This window comes from Moschus berezovskii, chromosome 16, assembly GCF_049115385.1.
Source record: "Moschus berezovskii isolate FMDL1 chromosome 16, NW_MosBer_1.0, whole genome shotgun sequence".
Classification (NCBI taxonomy): Eukaryota; Metazoa; Chordata; class Mammalia; order Artiodactyla; family Moschidae; genus Moschus; species Moschus berezovskii.
In genome coordinates, this window is record NC_142475.1 from 68,541,106 (window position 1) to 68,569,054 (window position 27,949).

Genomic DNA, 27,949 nt, shown 5'->3' on the forward strand with positions numbered 1-27,949 from the left:
TCCCCCAAGGACCCCCGCCATCCCGCGGATGGTCCGTACCAACTTCACCTCCGGTGCTGGGTGTCATGGCTGCCCCGAGAGCCTAGTGTGAGTTTGCACCTGTGGTAGGGTGGGTCTGGAGCCCACGCCCGAAAACCTAGCGAGATAAAGTTGCGTCTCGATTGCGGAGGCGACAGCTTATTCGATTCCTCGGCGATGGCGGCTTCCGGGAGTGGCATGGCCCAGAAAACGTGGGAGCTAGCCAACAACATGCAGGAAGCCCAGAGTATCGATGAAATCTACAAATACGACAAGAAACAACAGCAAGAAATCCTGGCGGCGAAGCCCTGGACTAAGGAGTGAGGAGGTCCCTGGCGAAACGCAGGGGAGGGTGGGGTGGCGGGATTTTAAGAGACCCGGGGTAGTGGGAGTTGGGGATAGAGAGCTTGTCTTTCCCTCTGCAGCAAGGAGAAAGAGGAATCGTCTAAGACATTTTGTTTTACCTTTTTATCCCCGCAAATAAAGCGTAAGACCCTCCACTGGGGCTTGCTTGATTCCCCCTTCCTGTCTCGTTTGCCCTGGGAGAATGGAAGAGGAAAACGACAAGCGGTAGTTTAGGCTTTCACTTCTCAGCCCCCGTATTGTTACAGATGCCTTGAACCTTGTGTCCGTATACACTTTATTGGGATCTTCAGCTGATTTCAGACTGGGACTACAGCTATCTTCAGATACTGAGTCAATCCAATGGTCTCTAAAATAATTATGAGCCAGCTTTTTTTACTCTATAATCTTTTAGATCTATAACTGCTTCTTGATTGCTGATAATTATTTCACAAACAACAAAGAGGCTCTACTCAGTCTCCCACAATGTTTACTCCACTATTTTTTTTTTACAGAAGCTGTAAATTATATCAATAGAACTTAAGGTTTTTTGCCCCTAAGCAAAACTCATGTGTCCCTGGGAGTGATGACAGGTCAAGGTTTTTTTGCAGCAGTATTTATCCTTTCCTGACAGCAGATATTGTATGGAAAGAATAAAAAGATCACACAGTCTCTCTAATGGATAGACAGGAAAGTAGTGGTCAACAACAAAAACCATATTTCATCTGTCTCACAGTTTTTTACAACGCAAGCTGTAACTGTGGGTATTCAAATTCAGCAGTGTTTACTGAGTACTTACTACAGGCTGAGTTTTGAGCTAGGAATTTCCATATCCCACTAAATCTTTATGCCAACACAGTACTGTATTTTTATTCCTTTTCTGCATATATGAAAACAAGCAAATACAGTAAATAACTTACTTCATAATTACACAGAGGCAATGAATTCTTAAGTGAACAATAGTTAAGACCTAAAATCAAATCTCACAGCTATAACTGATTAGTTGAAATGTACTTCTTTTTTTAATCTGTAAAAGAGAAAAAAGACCTATCTGTTGGTGATGTTATAAAGATTAGATGAGGTCATGTATAAAACAGGGTCTAGAATGCATGTCGGAGAAGGCAATGGCAAGCCACTCCAGTACTCTTGCCTAGAAAATCGCATGGACAGAGGAGCCTGGTAGGTTGCAGTCCATGGGGTCACTAAGAGTCGGACACGACTGAGCGACTTCACTTTCACTTTTCACTTTCACATATTGGAGAAGGAAATGGCAACCCACTCCAGTGTTCTTGCCTGGAGAATCCCAGGGACGGCGGAGCCTGGTCGGCTGCCATCTATGGGGTCGCACAGAGTCGGACACGACTGAAGCGACTTAGCAGCAGCAGCAGCAGCAGAATGCATGTAACAGAAGCACAATAATGGACTGTCTTTTTTCCCCAGTAGACAGAGGAGTGAAGATTTTAATTCATGTCTTGATTCCCAAGGACAGGTCTCTATATTTTTCAGCTGTGATTGAAATCTGTGGGCAGATATTTTAAAAAGATTTCTCAAAGACACTGACACTCTTTACAGACTGGTTATTTTGCCTGGTTGTCTGCTATTTCTATAGCAGGCTGCATACTTAGATTGATATAGCCTATTGAATGTTTTAAATTATCAGCCTCACTGTGTGATTGTATCTCCAGTTACAGTCATCCTCGCTGTCTTCGGCTACATCAATGAGACTGAAGTGTAATTTACTACTGTAGTAAATTTACTACTGTAGTTACTGAAGTGTAAACTACTAAACAGTTTAGTCACATACACAGATGACAAACTGAAATACTGATCACAATAGAACTAAAGATTTTAAGGCTATATTTTCTATTTTTAGACTGATACCACAGAGAGAAGCTGCAACCCTCAACACATTGTTCTCTCGGAGTACTATAAAAGATAGGTTAATAATGTAGCTAGCACTTAAAAAGTTTTGTATGTGTCAGGCACCAAGCCAGGCACTTTACGTACATTATTTTATGCATTTCCTCCAAACAACAACTCTGTGAACAGGCACAGACATTAAGTGGCTGTCTCAAGGTTACAGCCAGGATATGGCAGTAAAAGGGTTCAAACCTAGGTAGATGGATGTCAGAGCCCACATTCTTAACTGCTAGGCCTGGAAGGTTAAGTGGGAGAATAATGAGGCAAAACTGACCAGCCAGGGTCAGAAACCTAGATTTGGTGGTTCCAAAATTAATGGAGAAAAAGTCTATTGAAATGGTCATGTAATTCCCTTCTGTCTACTCGAATAGCGTATTTTAAAATTATTTCATACTTTTACCTTACCCCAGTGGAGTAATTTGCAGGATTATGTTTATCATTTCCATCCCCCTTCAGGAACTCTGTCCTTTTATACTTTTTCTTTCCCTCATTCTATATATACGCTTTCTCCCCATTCCATCAGTGTAAATTGCTTCAAATACTTATTTGTTAATCTCCACAAAAACTGTCTTACAATTGTACTTATATAAGAAAGTTAATTACACCATGCCTTTCTTTTGTAGTCACCATTACTTTAAGTACTGCAAAATCTCAGCATTGGCTCTACTGAAAATGGTGATGCATGCCAGATCAGGAGGCAACTTGGAAGTGATGGGCTTGATGCTGGGAAAAGTGGATGGTGAGACCATGATCATTATGGACAGCTTTGCTTTGCCAGTAGAGGGCACTGAAACCCGAGTAAACGCTCAGGCTGCTGCATATGAGTACATGGCTGCATACATAGAAAATGCTAAACAGGTAAAAATGCTGTTCCCTAAAATTTGGTTACTTCAAGTTAAGAGTCTCATAGTTATTTTTGAGTTTCTAAACTTAAAACTATCCTCCTACATTAGAGTTTATATTTTAAGTTATTCTCAACTATATGTAACATATATGAGATTAGCATGGATTTTTTAAAAAATTCTCAAGAGAGTAGATCTTAAAAGGTCTCATCACAAGGAAAAATAATTTGTAACTGCAAGAAATTTTAATTTTCACATTCATTATGTGTGTTTAAAACCAAAAAATTGAAAACAACCTAAATGTAACTGGATATCAAACTGATTAAATAAACTATATCCCACATAATGAACTGCCAGCCAGCCTTTAAAACAAATTAAAAGGTAGCTATCTATATGTTTATTTATGTGAAACAAATCCCAGAATATTTTGTCGCGTGAAAAAGCAAAGTGTAGAATACTGTTGGTGGTATGCCATTGTGTGTTTTTATTAATCTACATATATGCAAAGAATAACTCTGGAAGACAGGTGTATAAGCCTATAACAGTAACATCTGGGGTGAGAAACTAGTTGAGGGGAAAGAGGTAGGAAGGAGACTGAATGACCTTATTGTACATGTATCTTATTAATTTTGTGCCTTGAGCATGTATTATCTAAATTTTTTTTGAAAGCAGCAGATGCTATAACTATTCTGCATACTGTTATTTAACTGTAGGGCTGTATAAATAGACAAATCACAAGCATCTCTCAGATTAAACAGGAACCTCAAGCTCCTTTGCTCTCTTCATTTGTTAGGTTGGCCGCCTTGAAAATGCAATTGGCTGGTATCATAGCCACCCTGGCTATGGCTGCTGGCTTTCTGGAATTGATGTTAGTACTCAGATGCTCAATCAGCAGTTTCAGGAACCATTTGTAGCAGTGGTAGTAAGTATTTTTACAACCAGTTGTAATTAATTTTCATGAAGATTTACTAAAGCAGGTATACAGGAAAATAAAAACAGTACAGTAAAGAGCAAGGCTCTGGTGCCAGCCTAGGTTTGAATCTAAATTCCACTTCTTTGTAACTGGGACTCTGAACAAGTTATGTAACTTCTCTGCATCTTTTCCCACCCTCTGTTAGATGAGAATGTACACAGCACCTGTGTCTCAGTTCCCTGCACACAGTGGGCATTTGGTCGATGTTGAGTGAATTGATTAAATCAGGAATTGCTAGAACAGCTCTTGCTATGCTTAAAATATTTTAGATGTAATTCAGGTTATTCTAAGGAAGGTAGGAATTGTTCATCTGTTTAAAAAGACTTCTGAAAAAGAGATGAGCAAATCTTTAATTAATACTCTTAAATAGTGTAATAACTAGATCTGATCTCTAAATTAATGATGAGATTTCTATATTTAGCCATTCTGTTGAACTTATATGATTTTCCAATTTGGCTATTTTTTTCCCTATTGGTTATTTTTAATTATGTGTCTGTGCCTATAGTGTTATATGTACATATGTATTTCTAGGCTTATAATGTTTAAACAAATAAGTCAGGAGATATTAAATATATCTTTCTTGTAGATTGACCCAACAAGAACAATATCTGCAGGGAAAGTGAATCTTGGAGCCTTCAGGACATATCCAAAGGTAATTTGAAAAATTCCAAGTTCTTATAGTTTTTCAATTTTTAAATATTTGGTTTATTTTTAAAGATGTGTTATAGTTAGTATCTCATTTTGTCCTAAAACAATTTAACGATATTTACAAAATAGAAGCCCAACTACCACAAATTGTCTTTGGCAAAAAGGTAATACATTTGTGCTGTATGTTGTTAATTCTACTAGAAAAGCAGTGTTCTTTTGTTAATAAGGATTTGTGTGTCATGGCCATCTACTATCTACTGCAATCTGAAATAGATATGAGCACAAGTGAATATCACCTAAGGACAGGAAAAATTAACCTATAAGCCAAATCTAGCCTTCAGCCACCAAATGGGGTTGAGGAAGAGTATAAGCAATATACTTTTTTTTTATTAGGCATTTATGTTCAGTAATTGGCTCCCCCAAATAAATGTTTCTGTAAACAGAAAGTCACATAGAAAACATATGTTTTTCCTCTTTTGTGTTTAAGTCTTCTATTTTCTTCATTTTTGTTTAGGGCTACAAGCCTCCGGATGAAGGACCTTCTGAGTACCAGACCATCCCACTTAATAAAATAGAAGACTTTGGTGTACACTGCAAACAGTAAGTCATTTAAAAATGTATCTGATGCCAGAATCATCGTAAGAAACCTCAGAGATCATCCAGACCAAGCCCCTAATTTTATAGATGAGAAAAAAAATTCAGATGAAATGCATTTCATAATACCTTTTAAAATAATAGTAAGAATATATAAATTTAGGATAACGTTTGAATCTTTATTAACAATTGTTTTAATCTAACATATTATTTGCCTTTCACCCATCTATATACGTTTTATCAATGTATAAGATACTTGGCCTGTTAATAAAAGTAAAAGTTGAAGGAAGCTGTATGCAGGGCCAGCCTGACACTAGCAATTTCTACAGCCCTCAATGTACCCAGTTTCCACATAGCAAAAGTTCTCCCTAAACATTTTTACTCCAAGAGTTAAAGTCATACTAAAAACTACTTAATTGTATACTCCTTTAAAACAGTGAATTTCATGCTATGCGAATTACATCTCAGTTTTTTAAATTGGTAAACCAGTGAAGTGAAGACAATTTTCTCCACCTTCTAAATATATCACTTCTCTTACTATCACCTTGACCCAGGCCCCAGCCATCTGGAACTTAAATCAGAGCACTAGCCTTTTCTAGCTAGTCTTCTTGCTTCTGCACTTCACCCCACCCCTTAAAGGTCTTTTGTCAGCCAAACAGATTCTGTTAAAATGTAGTCTGATCATGTTTGTCATTCTCATAGTAATTTCCTGTCTCATTAAGAATAAGATCTATAGTGCTTACCATGGACCACACAACCCTATGTAGACTGGCCCCTACAATCGTTCTGAGCTCTTCTCAGTGACTCTACTTCTTGTCACTAAGCCTTTCTCTGTCTGTTCTAGCCATAGTGGCCTCATTATGGATTATCAGATGTACTAGGCCGGCTCCTACCATGGGGCCTTTGCACTTGCTAATCCTTCTGCCTGGAACATTCTTCCTTTTTTCCATGTGACTCACTATTTCAGTCGAGTGTCTCTTTAAGGGTCACCTTAACAGAGAATGTTCCCTGGTCACCCTGTTTCAATTAATACTTTCTAGTCACTGTTACCTTTCCCTGCTTCATTTTTCTTCTTAGCACGTATGACCATCTGATATGTTTTTGCTTCCTTGTTATTGACCTCATTAGAATGTGAACTTCATGAGAGAAAAATCAATTCATTGCTATATCATAACAATTAAAATAGGGCATGGCACATAGAAGTGTGGGCAACCCCCTAAAAAAAAAGTTTTACCTAACTGATTACTACTGTCCTTTTCTCCACACCTCCTATCCTAACTTCAAAGAATACTTTACTACTCATGTGCTACTACTGCTCTTATTTTTCTGTTTAGAATTCCTAGAAAATACCAGAATTTCTAGAATTTAATTTTTAAATATGTCTGATTTTCAGTCATCCTTGGCATACTTCTGGAAAAAAAGATTTTTATTTTTCAATGAGAGGTTTGTAATTAAATCACTTAATTTGCTCTATTGAAAAGAATTTAAGCCATTCCTGTTTGAGAGAATTGCTCCTAAGCATGAAAACACCTTTGCTGTAATACGTTCACTTTCAGAGTTAACAGTCAATTTTTTCCATTTATATTGAGTTGCAGTTTCAAAAGTTTATACCTTTAATACCTACTCTACTTCTCTCATCACCAGCAGCAGCTTTTGAAACAAAACAAGACTATGAGGCATACTGTGCTTTCTGTACCCAAACAAACCTGCATTTCCTGGTTTTTTTGAGCCTGTCTAAGAGGAGTTGCTGCTTTCTAACCACCTGCACTGCTAGAGCCTAGAATTTTGAACCTGGAATAAGGATGTTCAAAGATACTCTCTTACTTAGGACCAGTTCCTAAATAAAGAATAAACTTTTTTAATAGGGCAAATAAGTTGCTTATTTTTATTTCAAATCTTCAGTGAAACATAGTCCTAAGTTAAGAGCAGACTCATTATAGATCATTTCCTAAATCATTTGACAATGAGCTATAATTTGTAGTTTACACTGATCTTTTTTCTTTCCTACTTTAAATTCTAGATCATAATCCAAAGTTCATTTTCAACATAGAATCTAATACAGATATTAAATATATTTAACTTTGAAGAGCCTTAGTAAAAAATAGGACACAACAGATTTTTTAAATTAGCTTGTATGTTATCAATGTTATACAAGCACATAGTTTAAAGAGTCAACTGGTTCTATGAAAATACCATTCCCTTTCCCCCACCCCCAGAGGGAATCACTTAAACTATTATAAGTTATACTCTGTTTAAGTATTTACCCCATTAACTTCAAACAGCATGCTGATAGTGCTACTTCTTGATTTTCAGTTCTAGGCAGTATCTATTATTGACTTCCTGTACAGAAGATGAGGATTTAGCTCCACGAGTAATTTTGAATATTCTTCTTGCTTTCAACTCTGCTACTGAGATTTGCAGCTAATATTAGACCAAAAAATTTCATTGCATCAGCCTACGGAATTAAGAGAGTAATAACATTAAGGTGATCCACAAGTTTTAAAACATAGAAGTCTATTCTAGACCCTCCAGTTTGAGCTCCTTTATTTTCCATCCTTTATAATCTACATCTTTTGCTCTACTCATCCTCTCTTTTCCCCTAAAGTATCAGAGGTGCAACCTGTCATTTCTAAAACTGACCTTTCCACCTGAGCCCCTGCCTCCTCTCCCCATACTTAACTGCCTCAACTCCTGGGGCTTCACTTCTTAAACAGTGTCTTAAATGTCTACACTCTGGATATAACAATAAATTAGACCATGAGGTTTTGATAACAGACATAATATCATATCCTTTTGCTGCCACTTTCTGTGGTGTTGAACAAGTCTTTAGAGTTGTTTCTTCTGTCTAGAATGGGAATAATAAATCTTTCCTTTTGTGGCTGTAGGGAGAATTAACTGAGAATATATATAAAGTGCCAGGACACAGTAAATGCTCAAGAAATACACTGTTTCCCCAGCCCACGTCCACATTTCACTATAGCTGTGTCCTTTTCATCTTCACATATGCAGGGGTGTCTTATTTATAAAGCCCTTACTTAGAATTGTCTTTAAATTCTTCCTCTTTTTAAATTTCTTCACTCCTGAATTGAAAAATCACACATTTCTGTTGTGTCCCTGTGCCTTTATCTTCGACACCACTAACCTAAGAGTGAGGCCTTTTTCTCCTGACATCTGCCCCACTGCAGTGGCATCCTTTGTGGTCTCCCTGCCTCCCGTTTCTCCTCTGACACATCTTACCCCAGCTGGCTTTCTCAAACACTGATATAAACGGCTATATCAGTGATCTGCTCAGACACCTTCCATGAGTCCCAAGTATCTAGAAGATAATTTCTTAACCTTTTATGTAATGTCCTCTGCTAGCTAGACCCCAACATAGCTTTCTAGGTTTCCCTTACAAAATCCTTCTGCTCCCGCTAGAACTGTCCAGGCAGGCTGATTAACTTACTGTTCCTTTCATGACTTTCCTTTTTGTGAGTTAGGGCTCTCTGCCTAATGCTTCCTCCTTGCTCTTAACATAGCCACACTATAGACTCATGTCAGGGTTACTCAAAATCCTTTTCCCTGGAGCTTCTCAGACTGTTCTGTTTATACTAAGAGTACTCATTATCGCTAACATTTAATTGGCAGATGATTAATTTTAAATATGCACTACAGCATCACTTACTGTTACTCAACATATATCATTATATTTATAACTTTTCATGGATTCATCCCATGTGTCCCATGAAAATGGTAAGCTCCTTAAGGTGAAGAAGTTCCTTGTGTTTCTTTGTAACATAGTGAAATATTTAAGTATTTATTACTTTAAAAAAAATAAGTTTTTCAAACATTTAACCAAATTTCCCTTACTATCCCTGATTATAAATTAGGCACCTTTAGAAGCAGCAGCAATTCTTTTATATGCTTTAATGACCAACCTTAAAGTTTAGCTTTTCCAAAAAGCAGTTGGTCCTAATTAGGGGATTAGAAAGGGAGGAATCGAGAATCCACAAATAGTTTTTGGTATTTTTAAAAGCCTAACAAAAGTAATAGCTAACCTTGGAGAGAGGAAGTTCATTACTGTTGGCTGAAATTTTATGAAGTCAGTGGCATGGGAAAATACCTATCACTCAGAAATTTTGATTAGTTATTAATAATTTTTTGAGAATTTCTGGGCTTTACAGAGGAGAGAAATATAACATGAGAATATTTGCTTAAATGAATTGAAATCACCCCCTTGAAGAGTAAGGAAACCAGGTTTACCTGTTATTCTGTTGGAAAAAATTAAAGCATGACTATTTGGATATAACGGAGAAGGCAATGGCAAGCCACTCCAGTACTCTTGCCTAGAAAATCCCATGGATGGACGAGCCTGGTAAGCTGCAGTCTATGGGGTCGCTAAGGGTCAGACGCGACTGACTGACCTCACTTTCACTTTTCACTTTCACACATTGGAGAAGGAAATGGCAACCCACTCCAGTGTTCTTGCCTGGAGAATCCCAGGGACGGGGGAGCCTGGTGGGCTTCCGTCTATGGGGTCACACAGTCGGACACGACTGAAGTGACTTAGCAGCAGCATTTGGATATAAAATGTAATTAACTTAAATTTGGCCATAACCTTTATGTGATGTGGTTGAATGTTTTTTACTTACTAGATTTGTGGTTTTGTTTCATAGATACTATGCCTTAGAAGTCTCATATTTCAAATCCTCTTTGGATCGGAAATTGCTTGAGCTTTTGTGGAATAAATACTGGGTGAATACGCTGAGTTCCTCTAGCTTGCTTACGGTAAGTACTATGCTTGCAAGGAATGTGTCTGAATTTTATCAATCTACGTAAGTTGTTTAATGTCTGAAATTCTTTTTCATGGAAAGACTGACTTTGCCAAGATGGTAGGCTTGGGGGCAGATTCTGCATTACCAGAGGTGGATTGGAATACTAGGCCAAGCCCGGATCAGTATTGTGTACTAATGAGACCAGATGAGAGTGAGATCTTAGAGAAAAATGCCAATAGTGTTCTTTGTTGTGTGTCTCAGGTAGGATTCTAGTTACAAGTGACAGGAGACCCAACCACCCTGGCTAAAACAAAAAGGAGAATCATGTAAGCTGCAAAGTCCAGGAGTACAAGAGGAGGGCTGACTTCAGGCACAGCCTGAGTTTGCATTCAGACAATATTATGAGGTCTTGGTCTTCCTTTCTCAGCTTTGATTTCAGGTCAGTTGGTTTCAGTTTCAGACTTCATGTGAAATCAAGATGGCAGTATTAGCTTAGACCTCCCAATTCCACATTCAAAAGAAAAGATCAAGATAACACACACACACACACCCCCCACACACACCCCACCCCCCCAACACACACACACACCCCACCCCACCCCACTCAACATATTCCCAGGCAAAGCCTCACTGTGTACCTGCTCTGGGCCAAGGGAATGAACACCATGAGTGGTTGAGCCAAGGCAAGTGCATCACTGCTTTACTGCTGAGCTGGAGTAGAATTCTGAAACTCTCCGGAGCACTTGGACTAAGAATGTCCCCAAAAGAAATCAGAATATCACTATCTTATAGCAAGCAGATTGCTGCTGCTGCTGCTGCTAAGTCACTTCAGTCGTGTCCGACTCTGTGTGACCCCATAGACGGAAGCCCACCAGGCTCCCCCGTCCCTGGGATTCTCCAGGCAAGAACACTGGAGTGGGTTGCCATTTCCTTCTCCAAGCAGATTGCTGCTACCGCCAAAAAAAAATAAAGAAACAGTCAATATTTTCAATATATCATTAAAATCTAATACCTAGAAGAGGATAGAAACTTCTATCTAGATCTCAGTTAAGGAACAGTTTTAACTTTTTTTTTTAAAGTAAGCTACTTCATATAATATAGTCTAGCACAGTGGTTAGAACCACTAAATTTGGAATAAGATAAACTCAGTTCAGAAACAAGTCTGCCATTTTACTAGCTGTGTGTAACCTTCACAGCATTATTTAATGTGTCTCAGCCTTTCTTGGACCCAATGATAATAATACCCACATTGTTAAGTACACTGAGAATTATATGAAATATATATATATAGTAATTAGCAAAGTACTAGGCATATAATAAGGCAATGGCACCCCACTCCAGTACTCTTGCCTGGAAAATCCCATGGGCAGAGGAGCCTGGTAGGCTGCAGTCCATGGAGTCGCGAAGAGTTGGACACAACTGAGCGGCTTCACTTTCACTTTTCACTTTCATGCATTGGAGAAGGAAATGGCAACCCACTCCAGTGTTCTTGCCTGGAGAATCCCAGGGATGGGGGAGCCTGGTGGGCTGCCATCTATGGGACTACACAGAGTTGGACATGACTGAAGCAACTTGGCGGCGGCAGCAGCAGCAGGCATATAATAAAGCCTCAATAAATTATTTTTTGCTCATTTGATTCATGGTACTCATGGGTTAAAACCTCACTTGAGCATATTTACTATAAATTTACTATGATTTTTTTTCTTATTTCTTATCCTCAACAGTCAGAAATAGTAAATTAGAAAGAAGGAGAGTGCTCATAATAGCAAACATTTATTAAATGTTTTCTATGTATCTAGCACTGCTAAATGCCTCATGTGTCATGTTTCCTTAGAGGCAAGTATGCTGATAGCAGCCAGAAGTGACACATGATGGCATGGGCAGGAAGCAGTAAGACTGGAGCTGTCTGAACCTTTGTACAAAAGCAGCCAGCTCTACTTATTCAGCCTGTGGCTGTCCCTGTATTCCAGCACTGCATATACTGAGGACATTAATAATCAAGAAAAGGTTAAATTATATTTCCTCCTTTTTTTGTGTAGTTTAATACCTAGTACATTACAGCATTCTAAGAAAAATATATATAAATAAATGTATGTCATCTCTTTCCCTTTACAGCTAAAGCACGTAATCTAAAAGCTACCAGAAAAAAGTTACTTTTTGATTTATATTAGTTTTCTCTGTTTGAAATGTAATTGGTTTCTTTTTTCATTTTAATAATATAACTGTTTCTGCCATCCCACATTTTTATATCTGCAGCTAAATCTTCTAGATGTGAAGTCATCTACAAACATTAGGGTTTCTCCAAACCTGTTAGGGAAGGGTGTATTGGTGACCTAAACCATTTAGATACAGACAAAGTGAATATAATTGCATGTTTAAAAAATTATCATAAGTCTGTAAAATCACTGGAAAGCTGGTAGCATTTTAAAGGGCTTTTTGTAGTAACTAGGATGACAGCAAATATTTTTAAAATGTCTTGTGACTGAACTGTACTGCCTTTATAGTATCTTACAGACTGAGCAAATAGAATAACATAAAGATATTCCAGTATAAACTTTTAAAAAATATTACACTTAAGTACACTTAAGTGTACATATGTAATTATTAAACTTTTGGTTTTTAAAATGTATGAAATATCAGCAGTATATAGAATATTTCAACTTACCAAATGTGGGTGTGCATGTGCTGACTCTTTGTGACCCTGTGGACTATATATAGCCCACCAGGCTTCTCTGTCCATGGGAATATGCAGGCAATACTGGAGTATTGCCATGCCCTCCTCCAGGGGATCTTCCCAACCCAGGGATCAAACCCGTGTTTCTTAAGTCTCCTATATTGGCAGGCGGGTTCTTTACCAGTAGCACCTCCTGGGAAGCTCATGTGAATATATAGCAGTAGTCTAAAAAAAATTGTGATTATAGCTAGGTGGAGGGAATGGTAGGTATTTTCTTTTATATATATATATGTACTGCTCTACATTTTCCAGATTTTCTGTATAACTATTTCGTAATTAGAAAAGCTAAAAAAAATGTAATTTTTAAAATGTGTCATAAGTACTAATTCTGGAAGTTCAACATGAAAAAGTAACAGAATTAACTAATAATTGTTAAGCTTTTGCTGCTGCTGCTGCTAAGTCACTTCAGTCATGTCCGACTCTGTGTGACCCCATAGACAGAAGCCCACCAGGCTCCCCCATCCCTGGGATTCTCCAGGCAAGAACACTTTGCTAGGTGTCATCAACAGCCCTACAAGCTTTGTATACATCACTCACAATAGCTTTAAGGTAGAAATTATCACCCTCCTCTCCCATTTTCACAGGAAGACTGGAAGACATAGAAAAGTAAAGGACCTCTCCCAAGGCCTCCCAGCTAATCTGCAGGAGACCGCAATCTGGACTCAAATCTGTGTACTTCAAAGCCTCTCATAATAACAAATTATTAGATTTAAGCAGTCAAAAAAGACAATTCCAAATTTAATCTTTAAACTATAAAAGGGGAAAATTTCTATACTTCAGCTTGAGCTTTGGAATCAATTTTTCCAAGTATAATTTGATTTACTTCACTGACTATCCACTTAGATTTCATAGTAGAATTATTTGTAAATGAAATATTCTATATGGAAGAAAATTTACATTTTTTTTTTTTACGTGATAGACTAGTATATTTGATACGATATCATTTTCCCCATAGAATGCAGACTATACCACCGGTCAGGTCTTTGATTTGTCTGAAAAATTAGAACAGTCAGAAGCCCAGCTGGGACGAGGAAGTTTCATGTTGGGTTTAGAAACACATGACCGAAAGTCAGAAGACAAACTTGCCAAAGCTACACGAGACAGGTGAGAGCAAATCTGTTACTACCCCTAACTTTTTTTTTCTTCAAGATTTGTAAATAACAGGATTCAAATTCCTTACAGTTCAACCTATAACTTACAGTGGTACCTAATGTTAACTTACTTGGACCTTTAAGGTTGTCAGATGCAGGTTTTAACTTTGAAAATTTAGGAGACAGCAGGTAAGAATATTAAAGGCTTGTGGGTCTAGGTGATGTGAAAAACTCCCTTTCACCTTTTCCAGCTTCAGCCATAAAGTATAAGAAAGAAAACCAGTCCATTGCTGGGTCTTTAAACAAAACCCAAAACAAAATTTTGCAAAAAGATGTCCTAATCTATTCTAATCTAATCCTTTTGTGTAGGATTAAATTAGGATTTCTTAAGTTTATCAGATTTCAAATTTTTATAAAGTCTTAAGCCCTAAATATCAGAGAAATGATTGTTATTGCTCAAATTATTTTCCTGAAATAATCCTTTATACAGTAATTTAGTATCTCAAATCTCAGTAAAGAATTTATTAAGAACAAACTTGAGATAACATGAAATAATTATGCGATCCTTCAGATGCATACAGAATTGGGAAGACTAATATAATATTCACTTTCACAAAAATTTGAATTTTAATATGACAGGAGTAGAGAGGAAAGGAAGACTATGTTGACATCTATATAAATCAATATCTTGGTATCCATTTTGAGAAGAACTAAACTAGTTGATAGGAAAGAAAACAGAGACGGAAGGCCGAAATGTGTTGGAATAGAAGCTATCTTGGGTTAGAATGACCTCATTTATTTCTTCTCTGTGAGTAATAAAAGGTATAAAGGTAGCAGCCTGGATAAAAATTACATTTTTCTTTGACATTAGGGCTTACTTTTGATACTTGCTCTGAATATGTCATTTTGCTCATCTATCTTTATATGTGTCTGATTTATAGTTTTATCTGCATTTACACCTCAATTTCTTATGAAGCAAAAATGTCACTGTGGGAATGTAACTATATAGGAAGAAAAGTAGGAAGGAGAAGAGTAATAGTACAATAGTAGAGAATTTTCCTTTGGGGGGTAATTTTACAAGAATTGCATCTTTTCTGAATACTGGTGGGTTTTTTTTTTTTTATCAGTTCTAAAATCTAAGTCCTTCATCAACTAATCTAACTTTACCTTTGCGTTGTTTGAAGGATGTCTGTGATTATTTCAGGAGAAAAAAGCATAAGGTTCATTAAAATCATTTTTAAAAACAATTCCAACTAATGAACAGCAAGGAAAAAGCAGATTTTAGTGTAATATTGGAATCAATCTGTATTTCTGAATTATAAATAACTTCAGTAACCTTCTAAAATAGAATTTTTCCCAAACCTTTTCACAAATAATAAAATAATGTTTGAATTTTATCAGATATTTACATTGTCATTCTTTTGGGAAAATTTAGTAAGTAGAAAACAATCAAAATACATGCGGAAGGCTAAAAATCACTATGGTATACTATAGAGTGTAAACTGTAGATTGGTAATGGTATACAGTATGTTTTGCAGAGTATGAATAGGACCAGAATCATTACTAGGGGTGCAAGGATGGAATTGCAGGGGAGTGGGGGTGGGAGAGCATACAAGTTGCATGTTTGAAACAGTTCTCAGTTCTTGTGACATTATGTGATATGTTTTTTCTTTCTAGCTGCAAAACTACCATAGAAGCTATCCATGGATTGATGTCTCAGGTTATTAAGGATAAACTGTTTAATCAAATTAACATCTCTTAAACAAGCACCAAGTAGTACTTTTGCCTGAAAGCCAGTATGAGGAAAAATACTCAAGTAACACTTTAAAACCAGTTACCAAAAATCTGATTAGAAGAATAAGGTGCTCTGAAGGTGTCCTGAATATTAACATCCTATAATAAAATTCTTTAAAATGAAATTGTTCTTTTGTTGTTTTGTGGGAAGCTTTACATTATTTTTCTAGTATCCTTTAATTTTCTAAAATATGAGGGAAAGAAATATTAGAACTTTTCTGTTTTAAAAGAGTCTTGCCTGTTTAAATTAGTCAAAGGATTTAAGCATTTCACTTGCTGTACTATCAGAGCCAGTTTCAGTTTGCCTAAGCCTTCTTTGTCTATGGCCATACCACCCAGAATGCACCTGATCTCCGAAGCAAAGCAGGGTTGGGCCTGGTTAGTACGTGGATGGGAGTCTGCCTGGGAATACGGGGTGCTGAAGGCTATTTTTGGGGTTTCCCAGGTGGTGCTAGTGGTAAAGAACCAGCCTCCCAATGCAGGAGATGTAAGACACACAGGTTTAGCCCCTGGGTCAGGAAGGTCCCCTGTAGGAGGGCATGGCAACCCACTCCAGTATTCTTGCTAGAGAATCCTATGGACTGAGGAGCCTGATGGGCTACGCTTCATGGGGTCACAAAGATTCAGACCCGACTGAAGTGACTTATCATGCATGCATACAAACCTTCTTAAGTACAATTTAACATAACATTTTTATGTTCCTATAAAACATTAACCATGTCACACCATAAATTATTTTCCTGAAAGTCAAATAAGTTATTTGAGACAGTCTAGCACAGGTATCTAACTCATTAAAACATTCACCAAAGTTCCTTTACTGAATGAGGCCCAGTTTTACTCTCTGGAGATACTCTGAACAAGGTTCAGTTCAGTTCAGTTCAGTTCAGTCGCTCAGTCGTGTCCGACTCTCCGCGACCCCATGAATCACAGCACGCCAGGCCTCCCTGTCCATCACCAACTCCCGGAGTTCACTCAAACTCATGTCCACAGAGTCGGTGATGCCATCCAGCCATCTCATTCTCCGTCGTCCCCTTCTCCTCCCGCCCCCAACCTTTCCCAGCATCAGAGTCTTTTCCAGTGAGTCAGCTCGTCGCATGAGGTGGCCAAAGTATTGCAGTTTCAGCTTTAGCATCAGTCCCTCCAATGAACATCCAGGATTGATCTCCTTTAGAATGGACTGGTTGGATCTCCTTGCAGTATAAGGGACTCTCAAGAGTCTTCTCCAACACCACAGTTCAAAAGCATCGATTCTTCGGCGATCAGCCTTCTTCACAGTCCAACTCTCACATCCATACATGACCCCGGGAAAAACCATTGCCTTGACTAGACGGACCTTGGTTGGCAAAGTAATGTCTCTGCTTTTTAATATACTATCAAGGTTGGTCATAACTTTCCTTCCAAGGAGCAAGCGTCTTTTAATTTCATGGCTGCAATCAGCATCCGAAGTGATTTTGGAGCCCAAAAATACAAAGTCTGACACTGTTTCCACTGTTTTTCCATCTATTTCCCATGAAGTGATGGGACCAGATGCCATGATCTTTGTTTTCTGAATGTTGAGCTTCAAACCAACCTTTTCACTCTCCTCTTTCACTTTCATCAAGAGGCTTTTGAGTTCCTCTTCACTTTCTGCCATAAGGGTAGTGTCATCTGCATATCTGAGGTTATTGATATTTCTCCCAGCAATCTTGATTCCAGCTTGTGCTTCTTCCAGCCCAGCGTTCCTCATGATGTACTCTGCATATAAGTTAAATAAGCAAGGTGACAATATACAACCTTGACGTACACCTTTTCCTATTTGGAACCAGTCTGTTGTTCCATGTCCAGTTCTAACTGTTGCTTCCTGACCTGCATACAGGTTTCTCAAGAGGCAGGTCAGGTGGTCTGGGATTCCCATCTCTTTCAGAATGTTCCACAGTTTATTGTGATCCACACAGTCAAAGGCTTTGGCATAGTCAATGAAGCAGAAATAGATGTTTTTCTGAAACTCTCTTGCTTTCTCCATGATCCAGCGGATGTTGGCAATTTGATCTCTGGTGCCTCTGCCTTTTCTAAAACCTGCTTGAACATCTGGGAGTTCACGGTTTACATATTGTTGAAGCCTGGCTTGGAGAATTTTGAGCATGGCTTTGCTAGCGTAGACCTTGTAAATTCTCTGAACAATGGAGTCTAAAGCTAAGTTAACAAGAACCTAAGTATACTGCTGTAAAGGGAGAATTAAGGGAACTATGCCAAAGCCTTTGACTGTGTGGATCACAACAAACTGGAAAATTCTTAAAAGAGATGGGAATGCCAGACCACCTTACCTGCCTCCTAAGAAATCTGTATGCAGGTCAAGAAGCAACAGTTAGAACTGGATATGGAACAACAGACTGGTTCCAAATAGGAAAAGGAGTACGTCAAGGCTGTATATTGTCACCCTGCTTATTTAACTTAGATGCAGAGTACATCATGAGAAACACTGGGCTGGAGGAAGCACAAGCTGGAATCAAGATTGCCGGGAGAAATATCAATAAGCTCAGATAAGCAGATGACACCATCCTTATGGCAGAAAGCAAAGAAATAAAGAGCCTCTTGATGAAAGTGAAAGAGGAGAGAGAAAAATCTGGCTTAAAGCTCAATATTCAGAAAACTAAGATCATAGCATCCAGTTCCATCACGTCATGGCAAATAGAAGGAGAAACAGTGGCTGACTTTATTTTTCTGAGCTCCAGAATCACTGCAGGTGGTGATTGCAGCCATGAAATTAAAAGACGCTTACTCCTTGGATGGAAAGTTATGACCAACCTAGATAGCATATTAAAAAGCAGAGACGTTACTTTGTCAACAAAGGTCCGTCTAGTCAAGGCTATGGTTTTTCCAGTGGTCATGTATGGATGTGAGAGTTGGACTATAAAGAAAGCTGAGTGCAGAAGAATTGATGCTTTTGAACTGTGGTGTTGGAGAAGACTCTTAAGAGTCCCCTGGACTGCAAGGAGATCCAACCAGTCCATCCTAAAGGAGATCAGTTCTGGGTGTTCACTGAAAGGACTGATGTTGAAGCTGAAACTCCAATCCTTTGGCCACCTGATATGAAGAGCTGACTCATTTGAAAAGACCTTGATGCTGGCAGAATTGAGGGCAGGAAGAGAAGGGGACGACAGAGGATGAGATGGTTGGATGGCGTCACCGACTCAATGGACATGAGTTTGAGCAAGCTCCGGGAGTTACTGATAGACAGGGAAGCCTGGCATGCTGCAATCCATGGGGTCGCAAAGAAGCAGACACGACTAAGTGACTGAACTGAACAGAACTCTCAGGAGGAATACTCCCCCAAAGAGAAGCTACCCCTGTAAACTTCCTGAAGGAAGTAATCTGACATTAAGCTGAAATTTGAAAGATAGGAGAACTAGCCAGAAAAAAAAAAAACAGGCGATTACTTTTCTAAGCAAAGAGTTAGTGATATGTGGAAGGCCTGAGGCAGAGAGCAAGAATCTAGAACCATTAAGAACTGAGATTCAGTTACACCTGAGAGTGGAGTAGTACATGGGGAGTGATAAGAGATGACTTCGGTCAATAAGGTAAGTATAGATTCTGCAGGGGCCTTTTGGACTTTATCCTAATAGCAATAGGGAATTATGAGAGTTTTAAGCAACAGAAATGTATTACACTGATGTTTCTAAGAGCACTAGGTTAAGTTTTGACGAGGGCTAGATGAGATCAGATGAGATGATTTGTGGAAATAAAAAATGAGAAGAGGGCCCAAGACTTGGCATACATCAGATGTAAAATGGTTAGCAGAAGGGGAAGTAAGAAATCTTTAAGAAGTAATTTATGAGTGACTTCACGTGTGACCCAGAGGTCAAGGAAAACAAAGTCTTTAAGTTTTTCATTAGATTTACCAATGAAGTGGTCTTTGGTAAAATGAGGAAGCCAATTAACATTAGTACCCAAATACTTTCTCAGACAGTTGATAATATAGTAGCATTTTTGGTCTCATTTTATACTCCTTTAAATAAAAGCAGGTATCCCAGTTTCAGATGGCTCAACCTGACCTTCATTTTTAGGCCCTTTTAAAATAAAGGATGACTGCCCCCGATGAGTGGGGTTTCCCAGGTGGTGCTGATGGTAAAGAACCTGACTGCCAGTGCAAGAGACATGGGAGACGTGGATTTAGTCCCTGGGTCAGGAAGATCCCTTAGAGGAGGCCACTCCAGTGTTCTTGCCTGGAGAATCCCATGGACAGGGGAGCCGGTGGACTACAGTCCATGGGGTCGCAAAGAGTCAGACACAACTGAAGCAATCAAACACGCATGCACACCCCCAATAAGCAGCTAAAATCTGTTTACTGCCACAGCCTTCAGTGATACCAACTCATACTGAGCCATTCAATTAGAAACAATAACAAAGTCATTGAGGTTTCTCTGACAGACAAGATTGAAGGCTTAAAGCTTTGACATGAAAGAGTAAGGAGTCAATGGAGTCACCATGAAAACAAACTCTCAGTTTTCATTCTAAGATGTGAATACTATTATCCATATTTAATTTGACATTGGTGATCTAATCAATTGAGTCATCTTGGTGTGATGGGAAATGCCTAGCTAACAACAAAGAGAATTGCCAGAAAAAGAAAACTTGTCAGTCCTAACTTCACTGGACTCAGTATTTCAGCTATGATGCCTTGGTTGCAAGTAGCAACAAAAGCAAACAGAAACAGTTGTTTGAACAGAGAGTTTGTTGGTTCACCTAACTTCAGAGTCCAAAATCATAGTTGGATTAGGCTTCTGGTAATGGCTTCAGCAATATGTGACCCGTGAACTTCCAGATGTTCAAGCAGGTTTTAGAAAAGGCAGAGGCACCAGAGATCAAATTGCCAATATCCGCTGGATCATGGAGAAAGCAAGAGAGTTCCAGAAAAACATCTATTTCTGCTTCATTGACTATGCCAAAGCCTTTGACTGTGTGGATCACAATAAACTGTGGAAAATTCTGAGAGATGGGAATACCAGACCACCTGACCTGCCTCTTGAGAAACCTGTATGCTGGTCAGGAAGCTACAGTTAGAACTGGACATGGAACAACAGACTGGTTCCAAATAGGAAAAGGAGTACGTCAAAGTTGTATATGGTCACCCTGCTTATTTAACTTATATGCAGAGTACATCATGAGGAATGCTGGGCTGGAAGAAGCACAAGCTGGAATCAAGATTGCCGGGAGAAATATCAATAACCTCAGATATGCAGATGACACCACCCTTATGGCAGAAAGTGAAGAGGAACTCAAAAGCCTCTTGATGAAAGTGAAAGAGGAGAGTGAAAAGGTTGGCTTGAAGCTCAACATTCAGAAAACAAAGATCATGGCATCTGGTCCCATCACTTCATGGGAAATAGATGGGGAAACAGTGTCAGACTTTATTTTCTTGGGCTCCAAAATCACTGCGGATGCTGATTGCAGCCATGAAATTAAAAGACGCTTGCTCCTTGGAAGGAAAGTTATGACCAACCTAGATAGTATATTAAATAGCAGAGACATTACTTTGCCAACAAAGGTCTGTCTAGTCAAGGCTATGGTTTTTCCAGTGGTCATGTATGGATGTGAGAGTTGGACTGTGAAGAAAGCTGATCGCTGAAGAATTGATGCTTTTGAACTGTGGTGCTGGAGAAGACTCTTGAGGTTCCCTTGGACTGCAAGGAGATCCAACCAGTCCATTCTGAAGGAGATCGATCCTGGGTGTTCATTGGAGGGACTGATGCTGAAGCTGAAACTCCAATACTTTGGCCACCTCATGCGAAGAGTTGACTCACTGGAAAAGACTCTGATGCTCGGAGGGATTGGGGGCGGGAGGAGACGGGGACGACAGAGAATGAGATGGCTGGATGACATCACCGACTCGATGGAAATGAGTTTAAGTGAACTCCAGGAGTTGGTGATGGACAGGGAGGCCTGGCGTGCTGTGATTCATGGGGTCACAAAGAGTCGGTCATGACTGAGTGACTGAACTGAACTGAACTGAACTGAATAGTTCCCAAGTTCTGCCCTCCACATACCTAAGTCTCAAGCTGGATACCTCTCAAATGACTGCACACCACACCATCTAGTCACTGGAAAGAGCTGCTCACGGCTGTCACAATTAAGGTTCTGTCTTCACTCTGACTGGCTAACTAGGGTCATGAAGAGCTACCCCTGGGATTATATATAGTGACTGGTTTAGACCAATTAAGTTTATTTATATATGATTATTTATATACATAAATATAATTTATGTAAGATTATTTATATTGACTGGTTTAGACTAATTAAAGGCAACCCCTGCAGTTGGGAGTGGGGTCAGTAATACACCAAATTCATGGACTACTACACACTGACGCTAAACGGATACCACAGAGACAACCAACAATATCCCCTCTGCTTTATAGTCCCGTCCACGCGAAAATAGCCCCAGAAAAGAGTATTTGCATTTTATTGTAAATGCAGTTACTTTATTAAAAAGCAAAAACCTTTATTAATATTTCTGAAGTATATTTTTTAAATTTTAATGTGTTGTCATGAACATTTTTGGTATAAGTGATCCAATTCATAATACTGAGATTTTAGGAAATCAAGGCTCAATTTGCAGCCATCATTATTCAGAAACTGAGTCATGAACTGGCGTTGCCTTTTCCTACGGAGTATTATCTTATAGCCTTGAGCTATTCAGGAGTTAAAAAGGCCATTTTCGAAGTGAAGTCTGGTTTCTGTTCAGCTTCAAGTTTTTTCAGAGATAATTTCTCAAGTTCTTTGTTGATAACATACAGGGAATGTCATCATCAAAAATTTAATCCCAACATCCAAGTAATAAAGCCAGAGCCAGAAGCACAGGCTGGAGCAGAGATGGAGAGAGAAGTCAATCGTTATGCACTGGGGATTGGGACCCATGAAGGGACAGCAAGATCCCAGAACTAAGGCTGCTCCAAATTTTCCAGACTGTTTTAATATCTCAAGGTCCCAGTTTCAAACAAATCATCTCAAGGTCCCAGCTCCAAACAGTTTGACATTAACTTCTATATATATTGTTGAGACTTTATGCATTTAGTATTATTTTAGGTTACACTGTCCAGTTATAGAAGGACTTCAATCTACACATTTTGTTTATCAATTAACAATAAGACACCACACAAGTTATTCTGAAATCAACTGTACTGCCAAGAACAAACAGCCAACAGGGGCAGAGAAACCATTTGCGCTCCACTGTTTCTTAATTTGGAAAATCAGCTCTGAAACCAAACATCACATGCTCCATCTGAGGGATCAAGTCTGAAGACTGTTGTTACAAATTAGTATGACTACCTGGTATTCAGGGTTTTGAAAAATCACTGCATCACACAATAGAATAATAAACTGCCCTATAGTGCAGCCACTTGAAAATAAACACTGAAGAGCAGGAGCGTAAGTAACTTTACAGTGAGTCAGAGGGACTGTTTGAGTGTTGGAGAGCTGCATATTGCAGAGGTTTCAGAGTTTCCAAAAACCGTTCTGTGAGTGATGAGGTACAGATGCATAAGTCATGCATGCAAAGAAGAGTTCATTTATATTACTAAGTCTGCACTGTATCCACATGCAGCTGACTAAAATGAACGGAACACAGACTGTTGAGTTTCCAAAATTTCTTTCTAAATTTCTGGATTGTTTTAACTATAAACTCCAAAGAGACGCACATGGGTGAGCAATGTGGTTTTTTGTTTTTCTGAAGATATAAAAATATACTACACCAAATAATGGCTTTTGGTTTTGCTCATCTGTTTGATATAAAGGTTGATTATATTAAATTATGATAGGGTAATTATTTCACTCATTGTTTAATAATTGATGTGTCTATGTCACTGCATTTGAAAATTAAATATCAAGTTGTATGTTCTCTCATTCTAGTCTATCTTCAATACAAGTTTTAGCAGCAGATAAATTTACCTCCTTAGAGTCAAATGCTAGTTTAAGGATTTCAAATAATCAGTCTGTTCTGAAGTAATCAGTTTGAAGTTTCTAAAAATTTCTAACCCTTCTATCCAAATATTACTGGAAGAAATGCCATTTATCTTTATAAAGTTATGATCTACTTATTTTAGAAAACTAGTAACACAAAAATCAGGTCAACTGTAACCAGACTGGTGTATTTAAACTTTTGATCTCAGAAATCAGAATATTACAAAAATAAAATAAGGAACTCTGCCATTTTAGGTCAACTTTGGGAGGAAACAGCTAAAATCATAGCTTGATAACTAACACCAGTGATTAATTGCTTTTTCAACATGTGGATTATTTTGGTGCCAAAAATTATGGAACAACTGCCTAACAAATTGGAGAGTCCCTGATGTCAGTACTCATATTTTCTTTGGATTATACTAGGCAATTATGCTAAACTTTCTAATGACTGAGTAAAATGGTATTGTGCCTTGGGGCACATTTTGATGAACTGCAGTTGTACTTTTCATAACCTAAGAGGAATATGCATAAAGCAATATATTTTTAAGAATAGAGCTTTGTGACCTTTATGTTAGGTTATAAGGGGGTTATAAATATCTATTACATAACTATGAATATGTTTACCATTACAAAACGTAACTTTAAACTACTTTCCTTCCTGAAAATTTAAGTATGTATACGTACATCTCTAAAAAAATGTTTTATTTAAATGATTCATTTTTGTTTCTAGAATTTTCATTTTATACTCCATGCTCAAGGTATTACTTAAATAAACTTCAATTTATTATTTATATTATTGATGATACTAAATAAGTCCTTTAAAACATGTATGTGTTTAGCTTTAAATCTTCTACTTCAACTCCTATGTAATCCTATCATTTCTTGCATGTGTTTCTAGTATACTTGAGGATATTAAGATTCTGGACTTAAATAACACAAATTAGACTAAATAAATTAAGACTAAATAAATATGATCTTATATGAGAGGGCATACCATGTTGAAAAATTACAATCTGAAAAGTTCTATACCTTCAGAGAAGTTAACTTGATATGCCACCAATGTAAGAGCTATACACAAACATCACTTTCCAAGGGAGATTATTTTTTAAGTTTCTAACTAGTCTTAATATTCAAGGGAAAACAACACATTACCTAAAACTAAGGAACTATGGACTGTTGAAATAGTAATTCATTTAGACAGACATCAATACTATGGATTTCTAGTTATCTCAAGATCTAAAAATAATTTATTAACAAGTGCTTTAAGCTATTATGGGAAATAGTATGGAGATTTCTCAAAAAAACCCCAAAACAGAACTACCATATGACCCAGCAATCCCCTCCTGGGTATATATCTAAAAAACACAAAAACACTAATTGCACCCCAATGTTTATCATAGCATTATTTACATTATCTAGCTTCCCTGGTGGCTCAGAGGTTAAAGCGTCTGTCTCCAATGTGGGAGACCCGGGTTCGATCCCTGGGTCGGGAAGATCCCCTGGAGAAGGAAACAGTAACCCACTCCAGTATTCTTGCCTGGAGAATCCCATGGACGGAGGAGCCTGGTAGGCTACAGTCCACGGGGTCGCAAAAAGTCGGACACGACGGAGCGACAGAACAGAACAGAACAGAAATAGAAGCAACCTATGTGTCCATCAATAGATGAATGGATAAAGAAGTGGTGTATATGTGTGTGTATATATATATATATAATATATACTATATATATACATTATATATATTTGCAACAACATGGATGGACTTGGAGGGTATTAGGCTAAATGAAATGTCAGAGAAAGACAAATACTGTATAATACCAGGATGATACTATATGAAATCACTTGTATGTTAAATCTAAAAAATATAACAAACTAGTTACTAAAACAAAAAGCAGACTCACAGATACAGAAAAGCAGTGGGGAGTGGAAAGGGGCAGGACTACTACGTATAAAATAAGCTAGAGGATATATTGTACAACACAGGGAATATAGCCAATATTTTGATAACTATAAATGGAGTATAAGCATTAAAAATTGTTATATCATATACCTATAACTATTATAATATTGTATATTGGGACTTCCCTAGTGGTCCAGTGGCTAAGACTCCACACACGAAATGCAAGAGGCCCGTGTTTACCCCTGGTCAAGGAACCATATCCCACATGCTGCAATTAAAGATTCCACCTGCCACAATGAAGACAGAAGATCCCACACGAAGCAATTAAGATCCACACAGCCAAATAAATAAAAATACTATACAGCAGCTATAACTCAGTTTAAAAAATGCTTTATCTATTTCAGTAAAGAACAAACTGAAACAAAAGCTCTATTAAATCTGGGATTTGGGAGCACAAGTTGAAATTACACTTTCTAATTCTCAGGCTCCTGCTAAAAGCATCTTTGATAATACTATATTCATTGCATTAATATCACACTACAAGAACATTACATGTAGTTGGTAAGTATCTGTTCAATGAAGAAATAAATGCAATGGACATTTCAGTTTACTTTTAAGAAACATTAACAATATATGTTTTTAGGATGACAAAATTAAATATGTATGCCTTTTTATGGGAAGCTGACTTGTTTCATTATAAGATTATGATAAAATGAAAATCTTTTCCCAAACATCTTAGCAGATTTAAAACAAGAGTGAAAAAAAGCTTTTTAAAATTTTTCAATAAAGGATCACTACTGCAGAAATATGCAAATGGAAATGCACACTAGTTAAAAAAAAAAAAAAACCACAACAAAAAAAGCACCAGTCATTTTCAAAACAAACATGAAGGATGAAAACCTTTTCAAACACCTAAAGAATCTGCCTTCCAATGCAGGAGACACAAGAGATGCATGTTCGATCTCTGGGTCAAGACCAGTCCCTGGAGAAGGGAATAGCTACACATTCCAGCATTCTTGCCTGGAAAATTTCATGGACAGAGGAACCTTGTGAGCTTTAGTCCATGGGGCCGCAAAGAGTCAAACACGACTGAGCACACACACAGACATACACACACAAACAACCAAAAAAGCAGACAGGAGCCAAAAAACAAAACAAATACAAATATACAAGACATTTTCAATGATTTTCACAAACTGTTTTGAAAGACACAGGACTACAGTGTATTACATTGCTTAGTTTTGCTCTTAGCCTCAATCCATCATCAACTAATTAAACTTTTGCTGAACTTATTATTGGCCTGATAAACTTAAGCAGTGTCTTGGATCTCTATTAGAAGACAGAGGTTCCCCACCCGTGGTTCGAGAGACAAATTTTTTTTTAATTCCTAAAACATAAGCAATGAACTGTTCCTGAAATCTAAACTTTTTCCAAAATTATAAGTCCTTTTCTTGCAAATACTTCCTGAAAGACTCAAACTAAAATGTTAGGCTCTACTGACATTAGATGTTTCAGGAATCTTCATTCCTGCATAAAACATAATAAAACATTGCTTCAGTTAGAACATCTGTGGCAACGTTAACAGAAATACTTCCCAGAAAACATTTTTACTCTAAAATACATTAACTAAAATATATTTAGATATAAATGTGACTTTAAGATAAGGAAACTGATTTGCAGCTTAGATCGTTTAATTTACAGTCACATCTAATATAACTTTCAAAATATAACTTGAGAAACTTTAGTGTACTAATATTAAAAGAACTTTTAAAAAATTAATAGAACTTGTCAAAGTCCTTTCCAGTCCATTCTTAGGTACTGATGAAAGCATGGTTACACTGCTGGATTTAAAGTCGTTTCTGAGGTTAAGTGGAGAAAGCAATGGCAACCCACTCCAGTACTCTTGCCTGGAAAATCCCATGCACGAAGAAGCCTGGCAAGCTGCAGTCCATGGGGTCACTAAGAGTCGGACACAACTGAGCGACTTCACTTTCACTTTTCACTTTCATGCACTGGAGAAGGAAATGGCAACCCACTCCAGTGTTCTTGCCTGGAGAATCCCAGGGATGGGGGAGCCTGGTGGGCTGCCGTCTGTGGGGTCACACAGAGTCGGACACAACTGAAGTGACTTAGCAGCAGCTGCTGAGGTTAAGTGGACTTGATGTGCTGACTCTATACCGTGGTACTAATACATGAGAATCCTGGAGATGGCTCTCAGGCTCTTCTTTGGGTAGCAGGGTGGACTGTGGGCAAGACAGAAACTAGAGGAGGCAGAGCAGATGTGTGTAGGATACAAATGAGTTCAATTCTTGACAGGTTCGGGGGGGTTTTGGCCTCTAGGACATTCATATTCATGGGGAATGAGTGTCAGGCAGCTGGTTGGATGCATACGTCTGGAACTCAGGAG

At 38.1% G+C, this 27,949-nt stretch overlaps 1 protein-coding gene across 3 annotated transcripts; it reads left to right on the top strand.

The window, feature by feature from the left end:
* Positions 1 to 37: 37 nt before the first annotated feature.
* COPS5 (COP9 signalosome subunit 5) lies at positions 38 to 15,835 on the top strand. 3 transcript variants are annotated; one of them, XM_055431729.2, is made up of 8 exons: positions 39 to 338; positions 2,904 to 3,138; positions 3,916 to 4,044; positions 4,682 to 4,747; positions 5,258 to 5,343; positions 9,993 to 10,104; positions 13,781 to 13,929; positions 15,594 to 15,835. In XM_055431729.2, the coding sequence occupies exons 1-8, from the start codon at positions 196 to 198 to the stop codon at positions 15,676 to 15,678; spliced, it is 1,005 nt and encodes a 334-aa protein (XP_055287704.1). In that variant the 5' UTR covers positions 39 to 195; the 3' UTR covers positions 15,679 to 15,835. The 3 variants fall into 3 exon arrangements, with proteins under 3 accessions (XP_088700569.1, XP_055287704.1, XP_055287706.1); XM_055431731.1 differs by having other exon boundaries at positions 214 to 346; XM_088844443.1 differs by lacking the exon at positions 3,916 to 4,044 and having other exon boundaries at positions 38 to 338.
* The last annotated feature ends 12,114 nt before the right edge of the window (positions 15,836 to 27,949 follow it).

Excerpts from the sequence above, each read along its gene's own strand:
- COPS5 (XM_055431729.2), top strand. The coding sequence starts at position 196 with ATGGCGGCTTCCGGGAGTGGCATGGCCCAGAAAACGTGGGAGCTAGCC. Across the intron at positions 4,748-5,257 it reads CCTTCAGGACATATCCAAAG|GGCTACAAGCCTCCGGATGA; the intron begins GTAATTTGAAAA and ends ATTTTTGTTTAG. Across the intron at positions 5,344-9,992 it reads TTTGGTGTACACTGCAAACA|ATACTATGCCTTAGAAGTCT; the intron begins GTAAGTCATTTA and ends TTTGTTTCATAG.